This window comes from Lemur catta, chromosome 1 (assembly GCF_020740605.2).
Source record: "Lemur catta isolate mLemCat1 chromosome 1, mLemCat1.pri, whole genome shotgun sequence".
Taxonomy (NCBI): domain Eukaryota; kingdom Metazoa; phylum Chordata; class Mammalia; order Primates; family Lemuridae; genus Lemur; species Lemur catta.
The window spans coordinates 78,498,604-78,520,929 of NC_059128.1; the positions used below are offsets into that span (position 1 = coordinate 78,498,604).

General features: G+C 33.7%; 1 protein-coding gene across 2 annotated transcripts in view; it reads left to right on the forward strand.

Annotated features, from left to right (window-relative positions):
- Positions 1-21,871, forward strand: part of CTDSPL2 (CTD small phosphatase like 2) — a 92,606-nt gene extending 70,735 nt beyond the window's left edge. For both annotated transcript variants that reach the window (XM_045528056.1, XM_045528047.1), the window contains exons 9-13: positions 10,696-10,758; positions 10,863-10,942; positions 14,670-14,796; positions 16,066-16,161; positions 16,993-21,871. In XM_045528056.1, coding sequence (XP_045384012.1) covers positions 10,696-10,758; positions 10,863-10,942; positions 14,670-14,796; positions 16,066-16,161; positions 16,993-17,058 — 432 coding nt within the window. In that variant the 3' untranslated portion in view covers positions 17,059-21,871. The remainder of the gene's footprint in view (positions 1-10,695; positions 10,759-10,862; positions 10,943-14,669; positions 14,797-16,065; positions 16,162-16,992) is intronic.
- Positions 21,872-22,326: the final 455 nt, after the last annotated feature.

Below are 22,326 nucleotides of genomic sequence, written 5' to 3' on the forward strand. Positions count from 1 at the left end.
AAGGGGATTTATTTTAGTAGTTATTGTCAGTTCTGTTTTGACCTAGGTAGGTATTACAGCTGTGGTAATATCTGAATACTATATTCACCTCCCTTTTATATAAACTGATTTTAGTCATGATATATAATCAGAAGATGAGCAAAATACATAAAAATAGAGGATTTTATGATTTTTCTTTTCCTTTTTAACTGGTTATTATTTGGTTTAAAGCAAATCTTTTTCTTAAGACATTTTCTGCCAAATGGGTTTTTCTTGTTTAGTGTACTTCAAGAACAGGAGTCTTATAGCCAATATAAGTAGTGTGGCAATATCTTAGTTTTTCTCTTTTTAGCTTGATAAGCTTGTTGAGTTTTTCTTTTCTTTTTTTTCTTTTCTTTTTCTTTCTTTCTTTCTTTCTTTTTTTTTTTTTGGTATTTTTGCAAGATTACATTTGAAAGCAATAGCTTTAGGGCTTTGAATTTGGAAAGGAAAGTTGTTATTTGAAAAATATAGGTAAATAATGATTTTGAGATGACTTCTTAAGCTTCCAGGTTTGCAATTTATTTCTTACATGTGGTTTTTGCTCTGTTTATATAATTTTTAATAGTGAAATAAGAAACTTGGAAAGTAGATAAATTTGATTCTTCCCCTTCATGAGTGTTTCTTTTCAGTATGATCATAAAATTGAATTTTTTTCTTATTGCTTCTACCATTTCTACTTTAACTCACTTTTTAAAGTTCTTATTATTTCATGTGGATCTGGTTGTGTTATTTTGAATAAAAATCTTCTAGCAGTGCATATGACTAATTTTAAAAACTATATATATGTACTGCATGTACCTCTGGAATTCAAGGAACTCTTTTATCTTAGATATTCTGAGTTATACTTTCTGAAACTGAAAATAAATGATCTAGCCTAAACAGGAGCAATGAGCAGGCAGTTTGAATCTTACAAGCTATAGAGATGACTGCATTTTAATATGATTTAATTACTATATCATAGAGTGTAGTTCCTCTTTAGTAAATTTTTGAGGATATCCATAGTTAGTATTGGGTGCATTCCCTTGGATTTCTGGTTTTGGCTTAGCCATTCTGTCTACCTTTTAAAAAACAACTGAAGAAATCTTTGGGTTAGTGTTCCCCCAGTTTTCAGACCAGCAAGCTCCCTTTAAACAGGGAATGATGTCTTTTAAACTTTCAGTGGTGTTGTCTCCATCTACTGGCAAAGAAGAAATATACACAAGGGTCTGAGATGATCTAAGAGATTTTGGAGAAACCACATTATTAGGTAAGACGTAACTTACATATTTAACAACTATACTATGGTGTGGCCCACTTAAAGGTAGAAACTTGTAAAATACTGTATATACTCTTATTTTAAAAATAATTTATTAAGGTGAAATTCACATGACATAAAATTAACCATTTTTAAGTGAACAGTTCCATGGCATTTATGTATATACTCTTGACTGTATCAGTTCCACAGCATTAACATATATATTCTGTATGTTACAATAGGATGAAATTCTTCATCTGAATCAAAGCCAGATAAAATGTCTTCTTGGGACTTACTTTACTGTTGTTTTCTTTTTATGATAAATTTGTTATGGTTGATGTATAATTTTAATTCTACATGTATTTCTCTTTCATTTCCAAACAAATTTAAAGTATAATTTGTATTACATACATTTTAATAATTGTTTATATCAGAGGTTGGAAATCTTTTTCTATAAAGGGCCAGTTGTAAATATTTCAGGCTTTGTGGTCTCTGTTGCAACTACTTTTTCTGTCATTGCATGATGAGAGCAGCCTTGGACAGTACGTAAAGGAAAAAGCATATCTGTGTCCCAGTAAAACTTTATTTACAAAAATAAGTGGTGGGCTGAATTTGACCAAGAGGCCATAGTTTCCTGACCCCTGCTATAATAATTCTGAGAGTATATACAGTAACTTTACATATCCAAATTCTAAGTGGAAGTAATCAAATGTTCATCAAAATTCTTGTATAAATATATAGAAAATTTAAATTAGATCCACAGTGATTCGAATGTGGGCTTTTAAAGTTTTTTTTCAAATCAAAGTTTGAGGGAAATTTGAGGTGCCCACTACTCACGTTTAAAAATTGCCTGACTTGGCCAGGTGCGGTGACTCACGCCCATAATTCTACCACTCTGGGAGGCTGAGGTGGGAGGATCGCTTTAGGCCAGCTTGACCAGGAACAAGACCCCGTTTCTACTAAAAATAGAAAAAATTAGCCGGGCGTGGTGGTGCACGGCTATAGTCCCAGCTATTTGGGAGGCTAAGGCAGGAGGATCGCTTGAGCCCAGGAGTCTGAGGTTGCTGTGAGCAAGGCTGATGCCACAGCACTCTAGCCTGGGTGACAAAGTGAGACTCCGTCTCAAAAAATAAGTAAATAAATAAATAAAAACTGCCCGACTTGATACATAACTCTTCTTTTGATTGATAAGTAGGAATAAACTTGGTTAATGCAAGTCTTAGTATTTATAAACAGGTAGATTATTCTAAATTTAATACCTTGAATTCCATTTCTCTAGGGGATGAAAAAGCCTAAAAGATCCATCTCAGATTAAAATTTGATGTATGCCACTACTGACACTATTATGGAGTAGACAGATTATAGTTTGTGTATATGCAGAAAAAGTCATTCGAAAGAACTGACTTTTGAAAGTGAGGATATGGGACTCATGAAAGCAAAGTATATAGGTTTTTGTTTGAGTGGGTCTGTTTTCTTTCCTTAAATTGGTACTTTTTTCTGTAAATTATTTTATAATTAGTTATTGAGAAAACATTTATTCATAAAATGGTACAAATGCATTTGATATCTGGAAAAACAAGTGCATGATCACTTACAGTGCACATGTTTAATTTTTATATTTAGCTTATATTGGCACATTGTCAGGAAATCCATCTCGTGGTGTTACTCAGTTAAGAGGTCTCCACTGTATTTAGTTTCTGTTCCTGCAGATCCACCAATTCAAGACTCTAGGTCATCTCACTCCCTCTTCCATCCAGAAGATGACTTCTATCCACAAGCAGGACTGAATCAAAAGACATTTTTCACTTAGCTCTTGAGCTGAACCACCTCCTCAATGACCTTCCTCTATCTCCATCAAGAACTGGAGCTCAGTTTTTTGAAGATGTAATAGAGCTACCAGCCCAAAGGTGGCTGATTGAAGACAAAAAGAAGATACCTCATATGTTTCACCACAGTGCAGCCAAACGTAACTGTGTTGTCCAACTCCTCATTCTGTAAAGTATGGCAGGGGCATCTGATTTTTGACTCTGTTCACCAATAAGACTTTAGCCAGTCAGTGGCTTTCTGAAGATCAGTAAAATCAACAAACTTTGGGTCAGCTGTCCAGAAATCAGATTGTGGTAAGCACTCAAGGAGAGATAGGATCCTTTAGGGAGCTACTTGTAAAGGATGCTTTATTAGTAGAAATTGTTTTTTATGGGAAAAGTTGCGGGGAGAGGTGGGTGGGGAAGCCCATGGTAAGCAAAGCTTAGCCTCTTCCCCATTACTATAGTTTGTTTTCTTGGGAATCTTACAGCTTAGGATAATTTTCATACCACAGATGAAGAGACGTAGAGGGTCATTCACTTCTGTCTCCTTTCTACAGTCTTTCCTAGAAAACTCAGCTTATATTTTTGCTTCATGAAGAAAAAAAGCAGTCATTTAAAGGAATTTTGTAAAAATACTTAATTTTTCTCTTTCCTCAAGTTTTATCTTAAAGTGATACTAAAGGCATTTTGTTGTTGAGTTTCATAAAGCATTATTTTGTTGCACAGAAGTAATATGTGTATTTGTGCCTTAAAAACATTAGGGGGTTATAGACACTAGTGTGGAGGATAAAAGTAATATTTTAGATGGTACAGAACAATATTTCTCAATAGATAAATGTCAAAAATACTAATTTAGAGTAATTTTTTTTTTTTTTTTTTGAGACAGAGTCTTACTCTTTTGCCCGTGCTAGAGTGCAGTGGCGTCATCGTAGCTCACTGCAACCTTAAACTCCTGGGATCAAGCAATCCTCCTGCCTCAGCCTCCTGAGTAGCTGGGACTACAGGAGCGCACCACCACACCTCGCTGATTTTTACTATTTTTAGTAGATACGCAGTCTCACTCTTGCTCAGGCTGGTCTCGAACTCATGAGCTCAAGTGATTCTCCCGCCTCGGCCTCCCAGAGTGCTAGGATTACAGGCATGAGTAACCTCGCCTGGCAATTTAGAGTAATTTTAAAGTAACTTTCCCATCCTTATTAGTAAGTATAGGTAGTCACTGGTATTAATTTTTTCATCATAATTATTCACTATTAATTTTTAGGCTAAAAAATGCAGATGAAACCTATAGTAGTACTCTGCTTCTCAAAAATAAGAAAATTTATTTCATGGGGAATTCTTTGTCTAAAATGTGTCTTTTAAAGTTAGGAGCAATTCACTAAAAAAATACACTACATGGAAAGTTCTTATTTAACAGCTGAAAACATTCTATAAATTTAGAAGATGTGACAGTTGATTACTGAACATATTAAATTGGAGGCTTCATTCTCTTTGAATTTAAATTTAATATTTTTGTTTTACTAAAATGGCCATTGTTTTGCTTTTAAAATGACTAAACTTTATATTAATATAAACACATCAAAAGTTTTCTGTATATACAAATATATGTACATACATATTTAAGTATATCTATAATGGCCAATTTTTACTTCATGAAAATTATGCTTCATTTCTAACTTTTAATATGTCATCTGTATGAATACATCAAGCTTCACTTTATCCCATACGGACTCTTTAAACAATTCCTTTTCAAATTGATTTCCATTTAATAGAGTAAGGTTTTATGAAAGCTTTTAGTTTGAGGATTTTTGTTGTTATTTTGTTTTTATTTTCATTAGTTCTGATGTTTTAGTATTTATCTGTTTATCCTCAGATTCATGGGTAGGCACAGAACTTACACATCCTACCCTCAGCATCCATTTACCTCTTATTGGAACTTAGCAAATCAAAAGATGACTATAAAATCACTCAGTGGGTTATGAAATTGAGGTCGCCACAGGGCTTACCTGAGCAACTTTCTTTCCTTAGAGATTTGGGTTTTGTCTCTGCTCATGTATGAATGCTAAGAAAATGTTAACTAAGCTAAATAGTTAAACTATTAACTGATACAGTTATTACTGTCCTTCTAAAAGTATAGATTGTAGCTGTAGAGCTTTCTCTTGGGAATTGAGGTTACCCAGTTCTGCACCATAGCATCATACTCATTCCAGCTATTATGTCTCATTATTCTTAAATAATCAGGTAGATAATAATCATAGCTAACAGCTGTTGATACTTTAAATGTACAAAGCATCGTTCTAGGTGCTTTACATATTTTAACTTCTTTAATCCTTATGACAACCTATGAGTAGGTACTGTTATTACATCCATTTTATAGATGGGGAAACTGAGGTGTACAGAAGGGTGAGAAAAATTGGCAGAGCCACTTGTATTCATGTGGTGGTGAGATTTTTCAGTTAATTGTAGCATCTCATTCTTTATATTCCCCCCAACATTGTTAGTTTTCTACTGCTGCAATTCTTACTGCTAATTAAATTTAATAGTCACCAATCATTTTGTTTAAAGGAAAACATGCTATGATCTTAAGTGGATGAATCCCACTGAATTTATCATTTTTTAGCCTATTGCTATAATGTAGCAATAAGGCTAGGTGCGGTGGCTCATGCCTATTAAATAATCCCAGCACTTTGGCAGGCTTAAGGTGAGAGGATCACTTTGCTTCAGGCCAGGAGTTCAAGACTAGCCTAGGCAATATAGCAAGACTCTGTCTCTACAAAAAAATGAAAAAATTAGCCAGGTGTGGTGGTGGGTGCCTGTAGTACCAGCTGCTACTGGAGAGGCTGAGGCAGAAGGATCACTTGAGCCCAGGAGTTCAAGGCTGTAGAGTTTCAGGCTGCAGTGAGCTATGATTGCAGCACTGCACTCCAGCCTGGGCAGCAAGACACTGTCTCGTAAAATAAACACACACACACACACACCCCACCCCCACCCTGCCTGGGCAGCAAGACACTGTCTCGTAAAATAAACACACACACACACACACACACAAGACACTGTCTCGTAAAATAAACACACACACACACACACACACAAGACACTGTCTCGTAAAATAAACACACACACACACAAGACACTGTCTCGTAAAATAAACACACACACACACACAAGACACTGTCTCGTAAAATAAACACACACACACAAGACACTGTCTCGTAAAATAAACACACACACACACACACACACACACACACACTCCCCCCCCCCCCCACCCTGTGGCTATGTTTTTCCTAAAAAGACTCACATGTAAGATAATTTTTTCTTAGCCACTTGACCACAAATTGAAACTACTTGTCTTTGGATGGGGTTTTGTTTTTTACTCTTTTTTCATAGTGTTAAAATTATCTGTGATATTAGATGAAGGCTTTAATCTATGGCATTAAATTAAGGGTTAATAAACTAATAGAAATTAGTGCATAACGTGAAATTGCATAATTAGATAGAAATTTCAATTTAGACTTTACCACACAATATTTATAATCAACTTATAAGTACATGCTATTTTAATGACTACTTTATCCAGTTCTGTTAACCATTAATGTCCTATTTGTACTATCTATAGACAACTGTAGGAAATTCTCCTTATTTTAATACCAAAGAAAATGCAGGCTATCAGGTATTATTCATAAGTGATGTTAATATAGTGGGGTTCTTAATTTTCTATATAAAATTTAAATTTTGGTAAAATCAGTCCACAACACATTGTATAAGATTAGCTTTGTTATCAGTTTTGCAGATATCATTCCTAATAAAGTTTTATTTTAAAGGTTTTATATAAAACATTCATAAATCCCTATCTTCAGTAGAGAAGTAGTCCATCTTGTATAATATTTTTATATAATTGTTTTTCATTATCACATCAGGCATCATTTTTAAACTTATGACTTATTTTTTGGTTTATTGAGGAGGATTAAAACTATTTATAGCATAGATACAATAATTACTGTAGATTTGGAAGAACATATGTATACAACAGGGTGTCCCAAAAGTTGCCATACATAAAGAAAATTTTGTAAAATTTTGTAATGAATATTTTGTAAATAAAGGTACATTTAGCTACATTCACCCTGTAGACTGAAATGAAGGTTTTGGCGTTTGCGAGACTACATAGTTTTGAAGAGTTGCAAGTTGAAGAAGGATGGTTGTTAAAATAGTAAGTAGAGAAAGGAAATGAAGAAAATGGGAAGTAGGCAGCTCAGGAAAGGAATTTTCGTATGAGAATAAAGGTAGAAGAAAAATGGAGCTAATGGCATCTATGGAATAGATTTTGAAGTATTTGGAGGCATGTCTTTGTGTGCATCTATATATCTGTATTTCTGTGACCTAATAGAGATGACACAATAAGTAATGGCAGTCTCAAGAATTAAACTCATTGTGTTATATGTACCTGATAAATGTTCTTTGTTTCTACTGGGCAATACTTGGTGCTTCTTGATTTGTATATATTTCTGTTCACACTTGTAATATATCCAAATGCCAACACTGCTGGCCTTATATCTGTCTCTACTTCTGCTTCTCAAATTTTGCCTTTGTATCACCTGACAGTACCTCATGTGGCCCTAACCCTAGACCTGCTCATTGTTACTTTGTACCTTTCTACATTATTTTTTTCACTAACTTCCTCAGTCTCTATCTGTTTTTTAATCCTAAAACACCTTCCTGTTTAAATGGTGAATCTGTTCTGAGAATAGGTATTATTACGGTCAACAATTCTTTCTGTTCTCATGGTAAGGAAACACTCTAGCAAGGTATCCCTCCATGTTCAGTGCCACCTTTTATCCCTGGTAAACAAACACATTTTAAAAGCACTGTCAAGTTTTAAGATGTATATTTAAATATAGTCAAAGTAGTAGAATGTATGATGAAGTTACAGTTTTGACCTAATCTGGAAGTCACTGTATAAGGGGTTGGAAAATGTTATCCGTGAACAGTGTTCCACTTATGCTTGGAAAGTATGGTTTAAATAGAAGTATTCCTGTGCAGTGTTGTGTTAGAAGAAATGAATCTCAAGAGGTCCTGTTTATCTTAGTTTACTATAGGTTGAGTATCCCTAATCCAATCATTTTAAATCCAGAATGCTCCAAAATCTGAAACTTCTTGAGTGCTGACATGATGCTCCAGGGAAATGCTCAATTGGAGCATTTTGGATTTTAGATCTTTGGATTAGGGATGCTCAACTAGTATAGTGCAGATATTCCAAAATCTGAAAAAAAATCCAAAATCCGAAACACTTCTGGTCCCAAGCATTTAGGATAAAGGATACTCAACTTGTATATGAAGCAGGTGATAACAGGGATATTGAAAATAAATGAAAAATACATATGCAAAAATGAAATATTTTTGGTTATTAAATGCATTCAAGTGCTGAACATTGACAACAAAAGGCTCTTGATGGTTCATAGTTTATCATCCACGTTGAAATAAGGTAATTCGTAAAAAGTATTGGTTTTTCTTAACTATCACAAATCTGTTTTGAAAAGACCCATAGTTAATAAAAATGATTTTGCCCGTAAAATAGTAATATTAATACATCAAAATCTATCATTGGCCGGGCGCAGTGGCTCACGCCTATAATCCTAGCACTCTGGGAGGCCGAGGTGGGCGGATTGTTTGAGCCCAGGAGTTTGAGACCAGCCTGAGCAAGAATGAGACCCGTCTCTACTAAAAATAGAAAGAAATTATATGAACAGCTAAAAATACATATAAAGAGAGAGAGAGAAATTAGCCGGGCATGGTTGTGCATGCCTGTAGTCCCAGCTACTTGGGAGGCTGAGGCAGAAGGATTGCTTGAGCCCAGGAGTTTGAGGTTGCTGTGAGCTAGGCTGACGCCACGGCACTCACTCTAGCCCAGGCAACAGAGTGAGACTCTGTCTCAACAAAAAAACACGAAACAAAACAAAAATCTATCATTATTTGGCTTACCAAACAAATAAGATGTGTGTGGTTTTCAACCAAGGCTACAAACTATACTGAATGTCAGGATGAAAATGTTAAAATTGATTAGAAGAGTAATTATAATTTCTTATACCTCATCCTAAATGATGGCGATTGGATACAAGGATTTGGTTATTTTTGTTTGCTAGGAGGAGAGGGGTATATAGCCTACTTTGTTTCTTACTAGCCAAGACTAATAGGATTAAAAACAACCAAACCTTTATCCAGCCCAGAGATGGGGACAGAATGATATTAGCAAAGTAATAATCATTCAGTATTTGTCTTCTTTAAGCAGTCAGTTCTTAAGGAAGTTCAGTAGTTGTAGTCATGTAGGCTTGCTTCTCTTTATTTATCTCTGTTGCCTAACTTTAGGCAATTCTACTTCATTTACTGAACAAATTTTTATCAGGTACCTACTATATATTTGTCTTATATATTTTGGACTTTGGAAATTATAATGATTGGTAAAACATAGTCCCTATTTCCAAGAATCCTTTGCATGCTGTCTCCATTTTGCCCTAAAACATTCCCAGAACTAGATTTTTGTTATAGGGGCATTTTCCTGTGCCATGTAGATGGATGCCAGAATTAAACTCCACTAAGCCTGGATTTGAATTTGTTGCTACCACAGAGGGTATGTTTTTTGGGGGGTTTTCATGTGTTTTTTGGGGGGGGGAGGAGAGTATGTTTTTAAAAAATCTGAATCCAGTGAACCTGGTTCAATAAATATTTGTTATTCATGGTATCTGAAGCTAATAGTCACCTTTGAGTGGAGTACAAAATTTAAAAATTTTTTATTTCTCTATAATTTCCTGAAGACATCTTTTTAAATATAATTTTAGTGGATAGTCATGGATCATGTTTCTGCTTTTTGAATATTAAGGTATATTATAAGAGCTACATTAAATACTGGCAAGAAGACAGACACAGAAATAAGAAAATAATGTATATAAGACAGCTCTTTGGGTACACATTGGCCAGATTTTTGAGAACTGGTGTGTTTGTTGTATGTTTAATCTTAAGTAGCCCAGTAATGCTAAATTAGATGCCACATGTGAATCATTAAATGTAGAACAGCAAGATTGATATCTGAAAAATTGTGGTTCTTTAAACCCACCAATCCAGACATCTCCTTCTTGAATATTATTTACCTTAATAGAAACAAACTTAAAGAAATTTTTAGCAGGTGATTGTTGAGAAGAAATTCTGAGTAATTATTGAGGAAGGTCATTGAGACAGGTCAGCTAGAGGTGGACACACAGCCTGCCTAATAATTGGATGGATGCTACCTGGCTGGAAGATGGAGTTGATTGGTGGATCAAAATCTCAGAGGGACACCTTCCATTCATTTTTAGTTTAAATGTTTATTAAAATTATATTCCAATGAAGTACTGTTACCTTGTATGCTGCTATTTAACTATTAAAAGTGAAATGATCACCAATGATTATTATTACCCTACCAAAAGATTGTTGTAAGTGATCTCTTGTATGTGAAATGTTTGGTTTGAGTGGTACTTAGTAAACATTTCTATTTTAAAAAATGAACTTTTAATTATATGTCCAAAGTTAGATCACAAGATACCTTTAAAATAAGTGGTTTTCATTTTATGTTATTTGCTGAAACCTATCTTTGTATTTCTTCAGGTTTATGTGAGATTAAGACCATTCTTCAGGGAATTCCTGGAACGAATGTCTCAGATGTATGAGGTACACAGGCTTAAGCTGATTACATATGTATTTTTATTTTATTTAGTATAGTACCCATATTTAGACGATGTATAATGATTACTTCTTTTCCCCTGAATTTATAGATCATTCTTTTTACTGCTTCTAAGAAGGTGTATGCAGACAAGTTACTGAACATACTAGACCCTAAAAAGCAACTGGTCAGGTAAATTTAATTAAGAAATAGTGGAAATGTCTGTCACACTCATCTATTAAGTTGCTCATTTTATTTAATTTTAATGGCCATTTTCATTTGGCTGCATATGTAGAGATTTAAATTGTGTTGAATGGTGAAAATAAATGAATTTTTTAAAGCCCCAAAACTGTTTAAGAGTTCCTAATGATTTACCTCCAGACAGACGTTCTTTAAAGAATACAAAAATCAAACATGTTTTATTCAATGTGACATCTATATCCTCATTTCTTTTGGGATTGGGGGGAGATGGAGGGTGGAGGACTGTGTGAAATTTTTCCACTATGTGCATGATGTTTCACCTTCTTATGTGTCAAAGATAATGCATGTTTTATTACCTTTTTAATGGCATGGAGAAATAAAAGTTAATTTTTCACAGAAAGGATCAAATTAAACTCTTTTGCTTTTTTCCAAGAGCAAATTTATCTTCCATGGAAAGGAAATGTTACATGAATTTAATTGGAAATTACAGTTGGTTTATTCAGGACTCTGTTCCTTGTGTGTGCCTGGAGTGAGCAGATGCACTGTGTTCCTAGTTAGGTGGGAGTTCTCTGGGTGATTTTAAAACATTTGGAAAATTAGTTCCATTATTTCTGTCAACTGAAGTGACATATTAAGACTGCAGCAGACTTGATGTATCCTTTAAGAGGAAGGAGTTAGTTAGTTTTTTGAGTTTTTGACCAAAAGCTGACAGATGATGACAAAAAAGGCCCATAAAAGCTTTTTTTTTTTTTTTTTTTTTGAGACAGAGTGTCACTTTGTTGCCCGGGCTAGAGTGAGTGCCGTGGCATCAGCCTAGCTCACAGCAACCTCAAACTCCTGGGCTTAAGCGATCCTACTGCCTCAGCCTCCCTAGTAGCTGGGACTACAGGCATGAGCCACCATGCCCGGCTAATTTTTTTGTATATATATTTTTTAGTTGGCCAGATAATTTCTTTCTATTTTTAGTAGAGACGGGGTCTCACTCTTGCTCAGGCTGGTCTCGAACTCCTGACCTCGAGCGATCCACCCGCCTCGGCCTCCCAGAGCTAGGATTACAGGCGTGAGCCACCGCGCCCGGCCAGGCCCATAAAAGCTTTAATAGCTAGGTGTTAATTTCCTTGAATACTTTTCCCCATATTGTCTTAGTGGAAATCCTAAACTTAATTTTCTACTGTTAATAATACCTTTATTATTGAGTGGTTGCAATTACACTGAAAGGCTTTTCCTAATGTCCATATTTTAGAGGTGTTTTTCCTTCTAAATAGAATTGTAACATCTTTTATTTTTTAATCTAAAGGATCAAAATAAGTAAGCTACAGTTATACAAATAAGAAATGGTATTTTCTATCCACAAAAGTCTATTGTAATTTGTGCTCATTTTACCTAACTTTAATAAAAGTATACAAATGATTTTGCTTTGATGACTCCAGTGTTCCAGGGAACAGTGGTGAGCAACAAACCCTTCCCTCTTGTAGCTTTCATTTTATGGGGGAACAAATAATAGTCATGCTATTCTAATGTGTTATAAATTAATACTTCTCTTTAAAACTAGATTTATAAAATCTACATATTTGGGAGTTTTCCTTTTGTTTTATCTAGTTATATTTTGAAAGACTTGAAATAAGAGCTTTTTGAACAGTAAATTGAATTTGTTAGAATGCTAGGGGATTATCTATGTTGGTGACAAGGTAGATTCTGAAAAATTCTGTAATCTCTGAATCCTTTGAGTTTCAAATGCAAATTTGTTGACATGGAGGATCTGCTATTGGATGACTGGCATCTCTTTTTTTTCTAACACTGCAAATACATGCAGACGGACCCTCAGATTCCTGAATGGCTGGCGGGTTTTTAGTGTAATTTAATTAAAATAACCATAGTATCCACATACATATTCAATTGTCTGTCTCTCTCTCTTTTTTTTTGAGACAGAGTCTTGTTCTGTTGCCTGGGCTAGAGTGCTATGGCGTCACCCTAGCTCACAGCAACCTCAAACTCCTAGGCTTGAGCAATCCTCCTGCCTCAGCCTCCCGAGTAGCTGGGACTACAGGCATGTGCCACCATGCCTGGCTAATTTTTTTCTATATATATATATATATATTTTTTTTTAGCTGTCTATATAATTTCTATTTTTAGTAGAGACGGGGTCTCACTCTTCCTCAGGCTGGTCTCGAACTCCTGAGCTCAAACAATCCACCCACCTTGGCCTCCCAGAGTGCTAGGATTACAGGCGTGAGCCACCGCGCCCAGCCTTCAATTGTCTCTTGTCTCAGCAAGTTTGCTACTGTTGGCGAAGAGGCATCAACAGTGACTTTTGCATCATGTGCTGTACCTGCCTCTCCAATTTCCTCATATCCAAATGTTTATGGAAATAAAATACGGAATCTTACTTAGGCCCAACCAGGACTTGAATTATTTTATCTAGTCTTTGTTTTTTTTCAAAATAGGATTGTCTTAAATCTTCCAGAGGCAGATGACCATTTGACTATTATTATTAAAATATTCCTAGATTACAATAAGAGGGGAAAGAACTATTTGTAAAATTCTTCCTCCTTGCCATCACCACTGGCACTGATATTTTTTAAGGTTGAGATTGTACTTGTGTGTATGTGATTTATTTATTTATTTATTTAATTTTGGTAGTAATGTGACAGATTTTGTGGGTAGAAAATACCCCTTTCTTGAAAGTATGTAATTAAAAATACAAGTATAAGTAGGCCCTAGCTCCTGAAAAGTTGTTTAGTGGCAAAGGACAAATTACCAGCTAATTAATGTGTACAGAATGGAGTATTTCAAAGTGAAAAACATCAATATATCTGTATCAGTTATAATATTCAGAGACTAATATTTTGAGTATAAATTGAGACTACATAATTACTGTAGTATGTAACTATTATTGTAAAACCATTGATAGCTTTCTAAAATGATTTAGCATTTTTATATTTAGTATCTAAAATTGATGAAACATCCGCTGACATTTATAATATTTAAATCTGAATTCATCATTTCATTCAATCACTCTTTTCAAATGATCATACACATACACTAATTTAGGAAAAGTTGAAATGATGGAATGTTTTGGCCTTAGCACCTTTTTTCTAAAATTATAAGAAAAACTAAAAAAACACTTTAAAAAATGCCAACACAAAAACATTCCTTCTTATATTTTCTATTCTGGCATGTACAGGGATAGGGAGGCTGTGTGTTCTACTGGTTAGAGCAAAGGACTGGGAGCCAGGAGGATCCTGGGTTCCAATGCGGGGCTAACTACTGACTTACTGTGTGACCTTGGGCAAGTCACTTGACCTCCTTGTGCCTCAGTCAACCATCTGGAAAATTGGTTAAAAAGCAGGACCTCGCTGACAACCAGATGCTGCATCTGAGCTGAGCTTTTCTGGGTAAATAAACTACAAAAACAATTTAGAGTTTTTAATCCCCCTTTATAATTTAATATTATAACATTTTGGGATAAACCAAAGTTCTTTAAGGCATAGTAATATTTGGTTGTAAGGTTTCAATAAATCCTAAGAATTTTTATAGTAAAATGGTAGCCCAAAGCTTAGGCCCACATTTATATTTGAATTTCCTTTGAGAGAGAGAGAATAATAAGGCTTAACCTGTAAAGCCTATGGTATATGTATGTGTTACATATTTCAGTATATGTTGTACTTTTTAGAGATCTTTTTTTTTTTTTTGAGATTGTTTTTATTTTTATGTTTAGGCACCGGCTTTTCCGTGAACATTGTGTGTGTGTGCAAGGAAACTATATAAAAGACTTAAATATCCTTGGAAGAGATCTTTCAAAAACTATAATAATTGACAACTCACCACAAGCCTTTGCATATCAGGTAGGAAGAAGTTGTTAAATTCAGATTGGAAAAAATACAATGAAGACAAATACTGGCAAACAGAAAATGATGAGAGAAGAACAAGAGAATTTTCACTGGTGGAATTTCCATTTAGTGTGTCAGTTTTTAGAATCAGAAATGCCAAAGCATATATTCCTTGCGGAAATTTTTCTTTTAAATGAAATGCAACATAAATGAAGAAAAATCTGAGTAGTGAATCCGATTAAGAAGGAACTATAAGATATATGTCATTTAACAGTCATTAAATCAGTAATTTTAATCACATAATTTGTTTAACTGTGTTCTTCTGGTCTGTTTATTTGGTTTCACATTATGAATTATTTTCTTAGACTATTCTGTCAATCTATTTGTACCCTTTGTTAACATTCCTTTGAAATATAACTGTAACTAAAGAGCCATCGTCGCAAGATATATTTTCCATTACAAATATGTCCATGTGACAGATTTCTGAGATTTTGCTTTACAGTAAATCGGTGCAGAATAGGGATAATGGAAAGTGGATGGGGAGTATAAATGAAAACAAGAGTAGCCCTTAACTTTTGAGTGTCAAAATATCCATAATAAAAAGCAAAAAAGGGAACAGCTGCATATGATACTGAAATGTGTTTTCTTTAGATCCCTACTTTTATTTGCTTGCCTTTTAAAATATGTTTTTAAGAATTTCATCTTGGTTCCTAGATAAAATCATTTCAGTTATCCTCTATTTCATATATAACACTGTTTTTAGACTCTTCTTCAGTGAAATGCCACTGAGTCAGTTTGTTAATGTTTCTGCTATGTTTCAGGTTATCATGCTGCTTTTTGGGAAAAGAATAATGAATGGGACAATGGTCCCTGTGTTTAAAAAAAAAAGTATATGTGTTCTGCTCTTGTTCTCTGTTTAGATTGGCAATATCCCTTCATTCACAATGCCTAGCATTGTACTAATTGTCATTACTTCTTGAATGAATAAAGGAATGTTTTAAATTATGTTAATGACCCCTGTAAAACTTGGTTTAATGGAACTTTCTTGTTTAGTTTTATATACACTGAGAAGAAATGACACTGAAAAACCAAGAGGCTTCAAGTTATTCTTTAACATCTGTCTCTTGTACTATTGAGTTGTCAGTGAAAACTCTGGTGGTATTCCTTTTAAAAGGAACTTTTAAAGCAGTGTTTACTTAAATCTGTTCTTTTCTTTTTTAAGCTTTTCCAAACTAGGCAAAATATAAGTAAAAAGTGGATTTAATTACTTATTTATCGTTTTAGCTTTCTAATGGAATCCCTATAGAAAGCTGGTTTATGGATAAAAATGACAATGAACTCCTAAAATTGATTCCATTTCTGGAGAAGCTTGTAGAACTGGTAAGTATATCTTATAATTTATCTTTTCATATTGTGTTTCTGTTTGCTCAACTATATTAAAATAAATCTCCTTTTTAATTTCTTCATCTTACATACTGACATTTAAAGTCAATTATGAGCCAGGTGTGGTTGCATACACCTGTAGTCCCAGCTACTTGGGAGGCTGAGGTGGGAGGATCACAAGCCCAGGAGTTCGAGGCCAGCCTAGGCAACACAGCCAGACTCCATCTCTCTAAAATAAATAAATAACTAAATAAATAAATAAATAAAGTCAACTGTGGTGGGAGATTGGGGCAAAGGTTAAAAAGCATTATGTGCATTTTTTGAACTTTATATATTAAAATTATGCTTATCAGTATTAAATTTATAGGTTGAATGTTTATTTCAGTAGACTTCCTCTTATAAATCACTAACAGATTGGGTTTGAAATAACATTGATTCCATTTTGCTTTCATAATTCACAACTAGAATTAATGCTATGTCACTGAAACTTTATTCTCAGAATTATTTTTCTATATCCATGGATCAGTCAACTTTAAAGACTAATGTAGAAAGTAGAATTCAGTGGCTTAACCCCTTTAGCTATGTTTTTGTTTGGCCTCTTATTGCTTCATTGTTCTTATGAAATTAAAACTTTAATGAAAGTTTTCTTTAACCTAAATTTAATTGAGTTAATTATGTCTGTGTAGTATATCTATATTTGACAAACAATAATAAAATTTTAATTATAAAATAAAATAGTATATTTTCTCTGCAAAGAATGTTTCTAATGTTATAATCATATCTTTGAAATTATGTGGCTTTCAAAAAATTGTCTCTTTTTCCACACAGAATGAAGATGTTCGACCTCACATCAGAGACAGATTTCGCTTGCATGATTTGCTGCCCCCAGATTAAGTACAAAGACTTGTCAAATCACTGAAGGGGGAGAGGACCCTTTTGGACTAAGACAAAAACATCGCCATTACTGTTGAAATTTTGCATTTTTGTACCCTGTCTTGCTTTTCTTATCTTTGGTGCCCAATAATAATCAAGGGTTACAGAAAGAGACTTTATCTATCTCAGATTGAATACATACAGTAGGTAGGCTAAAACAGAAGAGTCTTTAGAACTAGTGCAATTTCCAGTGAAATTTTTTTATGTACAGGACATCTGCAGTTTATAAAGAATTCTGTTTCTGCCACCAGCAGTTTGACCTGTAGTCACACAGGATTTTATGATAATAACAGAGATGAAAATGGACTTTTATTTTCTCTCTGTTTGGTGCTCTAAGTGGGTTTGTAGCCACTTTTCTGTTACTTTACGATTCTCATTTCAACAGGAATGGCCAGTAAAAGTTGTTTTATTTTTCCTGTTAAGGTTTATAACCTTTTTACATTTTTGACCTATATTAGATTAGAATTTCATTATGCATTCCTTTTAGTTGAGGCGCTTCATAGTTTTCTGGAAATAGTCAATTTTTAGTTTTTTATTATACATTTGAATGGCCGTTTTCCTGCTTTGTCTGCCTGCATATTGTATATTTGTTTAAAAATATTCTCTATTTTAGTCCATGTAAGTTTCATTTAGAAGACATGCATTTATATTTTGTTTCTGTAATATTCTACTGTAGGTGAAATCTTTACAAAAATCAAGAGACTGGGTAGATAAGAATATATGAATGACTAATATTCAAAAGATTTAAACCATTGTGATGGCGTATATTCCCAAATGGTAATATCTTGCAATGGCACACAGATTTAATGGATAAAGGTATACCTCAGACTTCACTGTGCTCACCAATCTTTGAGGAGAATGGGTTTGGTCACCTGTTGGGCTTGATTTAGTTACTGCTGCCTTTGGTTTTCTCCAGGAATGAAGTATTCAGCACAGTGACTCAGTATTTTTAGTTATTTTGCATGGGCTGGTAGTACCTCTGTTATGCTCTCGGTTACAATCAATTTAAAACTCTGTGTAACAGTCTTGGTACCTAACAGTAGCTATGCATAATCCTGTGGCACAGTACACTCCCAAGCCACCAATGCAGTTAATATGCTCTCATAGTGGTTTTTCTATGCTATATGAAAATAGTCTTCAAGCCTTGGTTCTCTAATGCAGCTACCACAAGAGGTTGATATTTTTATAGTGGCGTGTAATCTCCTTTTCGAGAGGCTTTTTATGGAAGGTAGAATTTGTAAAAGTTAGTATGCTTTGCCTCTCAACTGCATTAACATGCCACAGGCTCAGACTGTTTTTATGTAAAGGATGTCAAAGAACAGCACTTTTTCTAAAGAGAAGTTTGATATTTTGTATGCTTGTTAAGAAAGTACAGTATTGGAAATTAAAGGTGGACAACTGATAATTGAGTATGTCAATTAATTTTTTATGTATATTACCTGTTTACTTGTACAACTTACTGTACAAATTACATGCAGCTTCATTTTCAAATGAATCCTTAAAATAAGGAAATCTTTTTAGGAAAACATTTAATTTTTGTATTTTTGATTTTAAAGGCATGAGTTATGTCAATTTTCAGTGTATTAATGAAGATTTTAACTTTTCATCAGGTTGAGTGTTTTCTTACTATATTATCTGTTGTGTATGTAGTTAGCATATTGTGTCACTGAAATGTTTAAAAATCTAGCATGTAGAGCAAGCCTGTTTTGTGGAAAATCCTTATTCATTAAAAAAATAATCATGGCAGATTTTCTGCAAAAAAAGCAAAAGCATTTGCAATTCAGAATACTGATTTTTTTTTTTTAATTTAAAGAAAGGTATTTTGCTTGCAGGAAAAAATACTACAGATTCATTTTAATGAGAATCTTTGAAATGTATTTATCTTTAGGGCATATGGGCATCTTTACGCTGTTTGTCTTGTCTTTCTTGAAATAAAATGTACATACGTTACCTTTACATATGCTCTTGCTCAAAATTGTGAACCTAGTTACATTTCTCCCTGCTCCACTCCTTTTTATGCTCAAACAGCAAAACCCAAACCCTGTACAAGATCTGAACTTTCAGCACACATTATAATTGCTGAAAGTTTTCCTGAATAAGTAAATACAGTTTCAAAGGGCTTTCCCATAATTTAAAGGGAGATGTAAGCACCTATATCATTGTGCCGGTGGGCACTTTAATAATAAACATCATTTTTTAAATTGTCTTTTATTAATGGTAAGAGTTGTTTTCGGTCCCATGCTAGGAGATTGTTCCTTTAAGTCAGCTGATAAATGAATCAAGTATAACAAGCTTCCATAAAGACATAAACTAAGGGAAATTTTATATGGCCTGAGAAAATTTCTTGAGACCAAATTAATATATTTTTTTCTTCATTACTTTACTTGGGTCATTTTAAATTTAATAAAAATTTAAAATAATTTATAAAGAGACAATTTAGCTTCCTTCAATCTTAATATAATGTTTTATCTTCCCATTACCCACCCCTGTCTTGTCTTTCTCTGTTGGTAAATGTTAAACACTTCCATTTGGTTAACTGGAGGTGTATATTTTTTTAATTTAGATGTGCCCAGCCCCTTCCGCTCACACAGAAAATGTGAACTCCTAAAAAACTGACTGTAGTAAATGCAGGAGAGATTGATACCTGATGAGACACAGCAAAAGTGACCTGTATACACATTAAAACTCTGAAGTACATATTAAAATTGTGCTATTTCCAGTAATAAATGTCTGACTTTTAAGACATTCTTTTAAATATTTGTATCATTGTTAGAGGATGTTTTAATCAGTTGTGTTTTTTAATTCCATGTAATATATGTAGCCCTAATCAGATTTATATCACCATATTTCTCCTTGGGTCCTAAAAAAATTGATGACAATTCGTAACCATAAATTGTTTTATATTAGCTAGTATGTATATTTATTTACCTGATGGCTTTATCTGTTTCCCCAAAATTGTTGGGGATTTGTTGAAAGCATTATGTAACTTCTATAAACAGCTATTTTCTTGTAACTATCAGTGAAATGGATGTGTACATTGTTTTTTTTTTATATTTCTCTCTCTTTTTTTTTTAAGGGTTAACATAGAATGGCTTTTTTAGAAAAGTATCTTTGGCCAATGACTTTTTCAGCTAGATATATTATTTTCATTCAACCTTCTAAAGAAGTTTGTTTCTCATTGTTCTGTTCAGTCAACTTGCCTGAAAAACAGAGAGACTTCATCTCATCAGTGAAGAAAACATTTCATTATACCTACAAATCTTGCCAGCGAGCACAGAATTCTTCATAAGGACCAGATCTCTTCCACGTCTGTGTCAATCACACAAATCTGAAATGTAAAGGACACTGAAGCCTTCATATAATTGTACTAATATGATGGTGTTATATACTACATTATTAGCTAGTTAAGGTTTTCTGACCTGACTTCTCTTTGTCTTCCTAGGTATTTATTTGTTATCTCTCTTAAATCTTGTGTATCTAAATTAACTTAGTTAATAGTTACCCACTGAATAACTATGCCAAGCAACTAGGAAAGAATGTTTATTTTATTTCCCCTTATAGGGGAAGAGTGGACTGGGAACAAAAATGTATGGGCCAAAAGGCCTTTGATTGTCATTCATTCACTTTTTTATTCCTCTCATGAGCTATATTTGAGTATAGTATTTTTTTAGTGCTGATGTGCTTATGTCATTACTTTTCATGTCTTCCCCTAAATTGAAAGCCTACAAGGAACCTATATTACATACATTTAAGATTTTCAGAATAGGAACCACAAAACTCAGTATCTTATCTTTAAATGCTACTTAAATTATTACTGGAATCCAAGTCTCACTAACTAGGATACATCTTTATAAAATGTTTCTCTGTATCTTGAATTGAAATTACTTGTTCAGAGGGAAGAGTTCTGGGGATATTACACGTTTTGAGATCTTTTAAAAAAGGGGATATGAAAGCAACAGATTTATTCTAGTTAATGGTTTTGATAGTAGTAAGATAAATCAGTGGTTCCCAACCCTGACTGCATTAGAATTACACTAAGGAGCTTTTAAAATACAGATTCCTGGGGCCTACCTCTGGAAAATTGTCTCACTGGCTCTAGCGTGGATCTCTGTATATTTTTTTAAAGCTTTCCCAGTGATTCTCAATGGCCAGGTTTGGGAAATAGTGCACTGTTTTAAGTAATGTGACAGTGTTTTGAGACTAGGCAACAAAATAAAAATTTACCAGACATTATCTTTGTAGTAGGGTTTCTTTTTTAAACGTGGGACCAGATTTCACAGAACTTTTTCAAGATACATGGAGGAATAATAAAGAAGATTGAGGCTACTGCTCATTATCATTTTTGTCTTTCATACTTTTTTAAGACTTTGCATTTCTAGGACTTGGAATAGTTGATCATATACACAGCTGAAGGACATGTCCCTGAATGAGACCATTATATATATTACCTGTAAAATATTTCACTATTTTTTTATTTTATAAATCTTTTTAGAAATAAGCAATGAAATACTACTTTCATCTTTTGAAATGGGATTTTTCAAGGCAGTGTCCTTTTGGCATTAAGGTAGGGGGGAGTTAATATTCTCTCTACCTGTTTCCACGTGAATCAATATAAAGTCATGGACATTTAAAAATTTCAATTTAATTTCTACTTATTTACTATGCAGTATAGCCGTGAACAAGTAATGTAGATTTAGTTTTCTCATCTTCAAATGCCCTTATCACCCTACCTCACAGGGTTGTTGTGGGGATAAATAAAACTTTTATGGAAGCACTTTTCTTTGATTATATTTTATCAACCACCAGAAACAATATAATTTCTAACAACTTATATTTGTATAGGGCTGGTTTTGTTTACAAGTATACAATTTTCTCACATTCCTTTCCATTTTGATGTTAATCTTCAGGACAAATCTGTAAGGACCTTAGAGGGTTACAGATAAGGAAAAACAGATAAGGAAATTGGGGCTCAGAAAGCTGTGACCCAAGACCATGTATCTATTCTGGGAGACTTAAATTTAGTTATCACTATAATCTATTCCCAAAGCCTTGGCTTTCTTGTATGATAATGTTTGTATGTGAATACAAAACTTTCTCAAATTTACCAATTAAGCCAATAAAATATATATACAATGGTATCAAGTAGACCTGTAGATAACAGTACAATTTTTAAACTAGAAGGAAATTCCAACTTCTAAGTGTACCTCTTTATTTTACAGATAAGGAAAT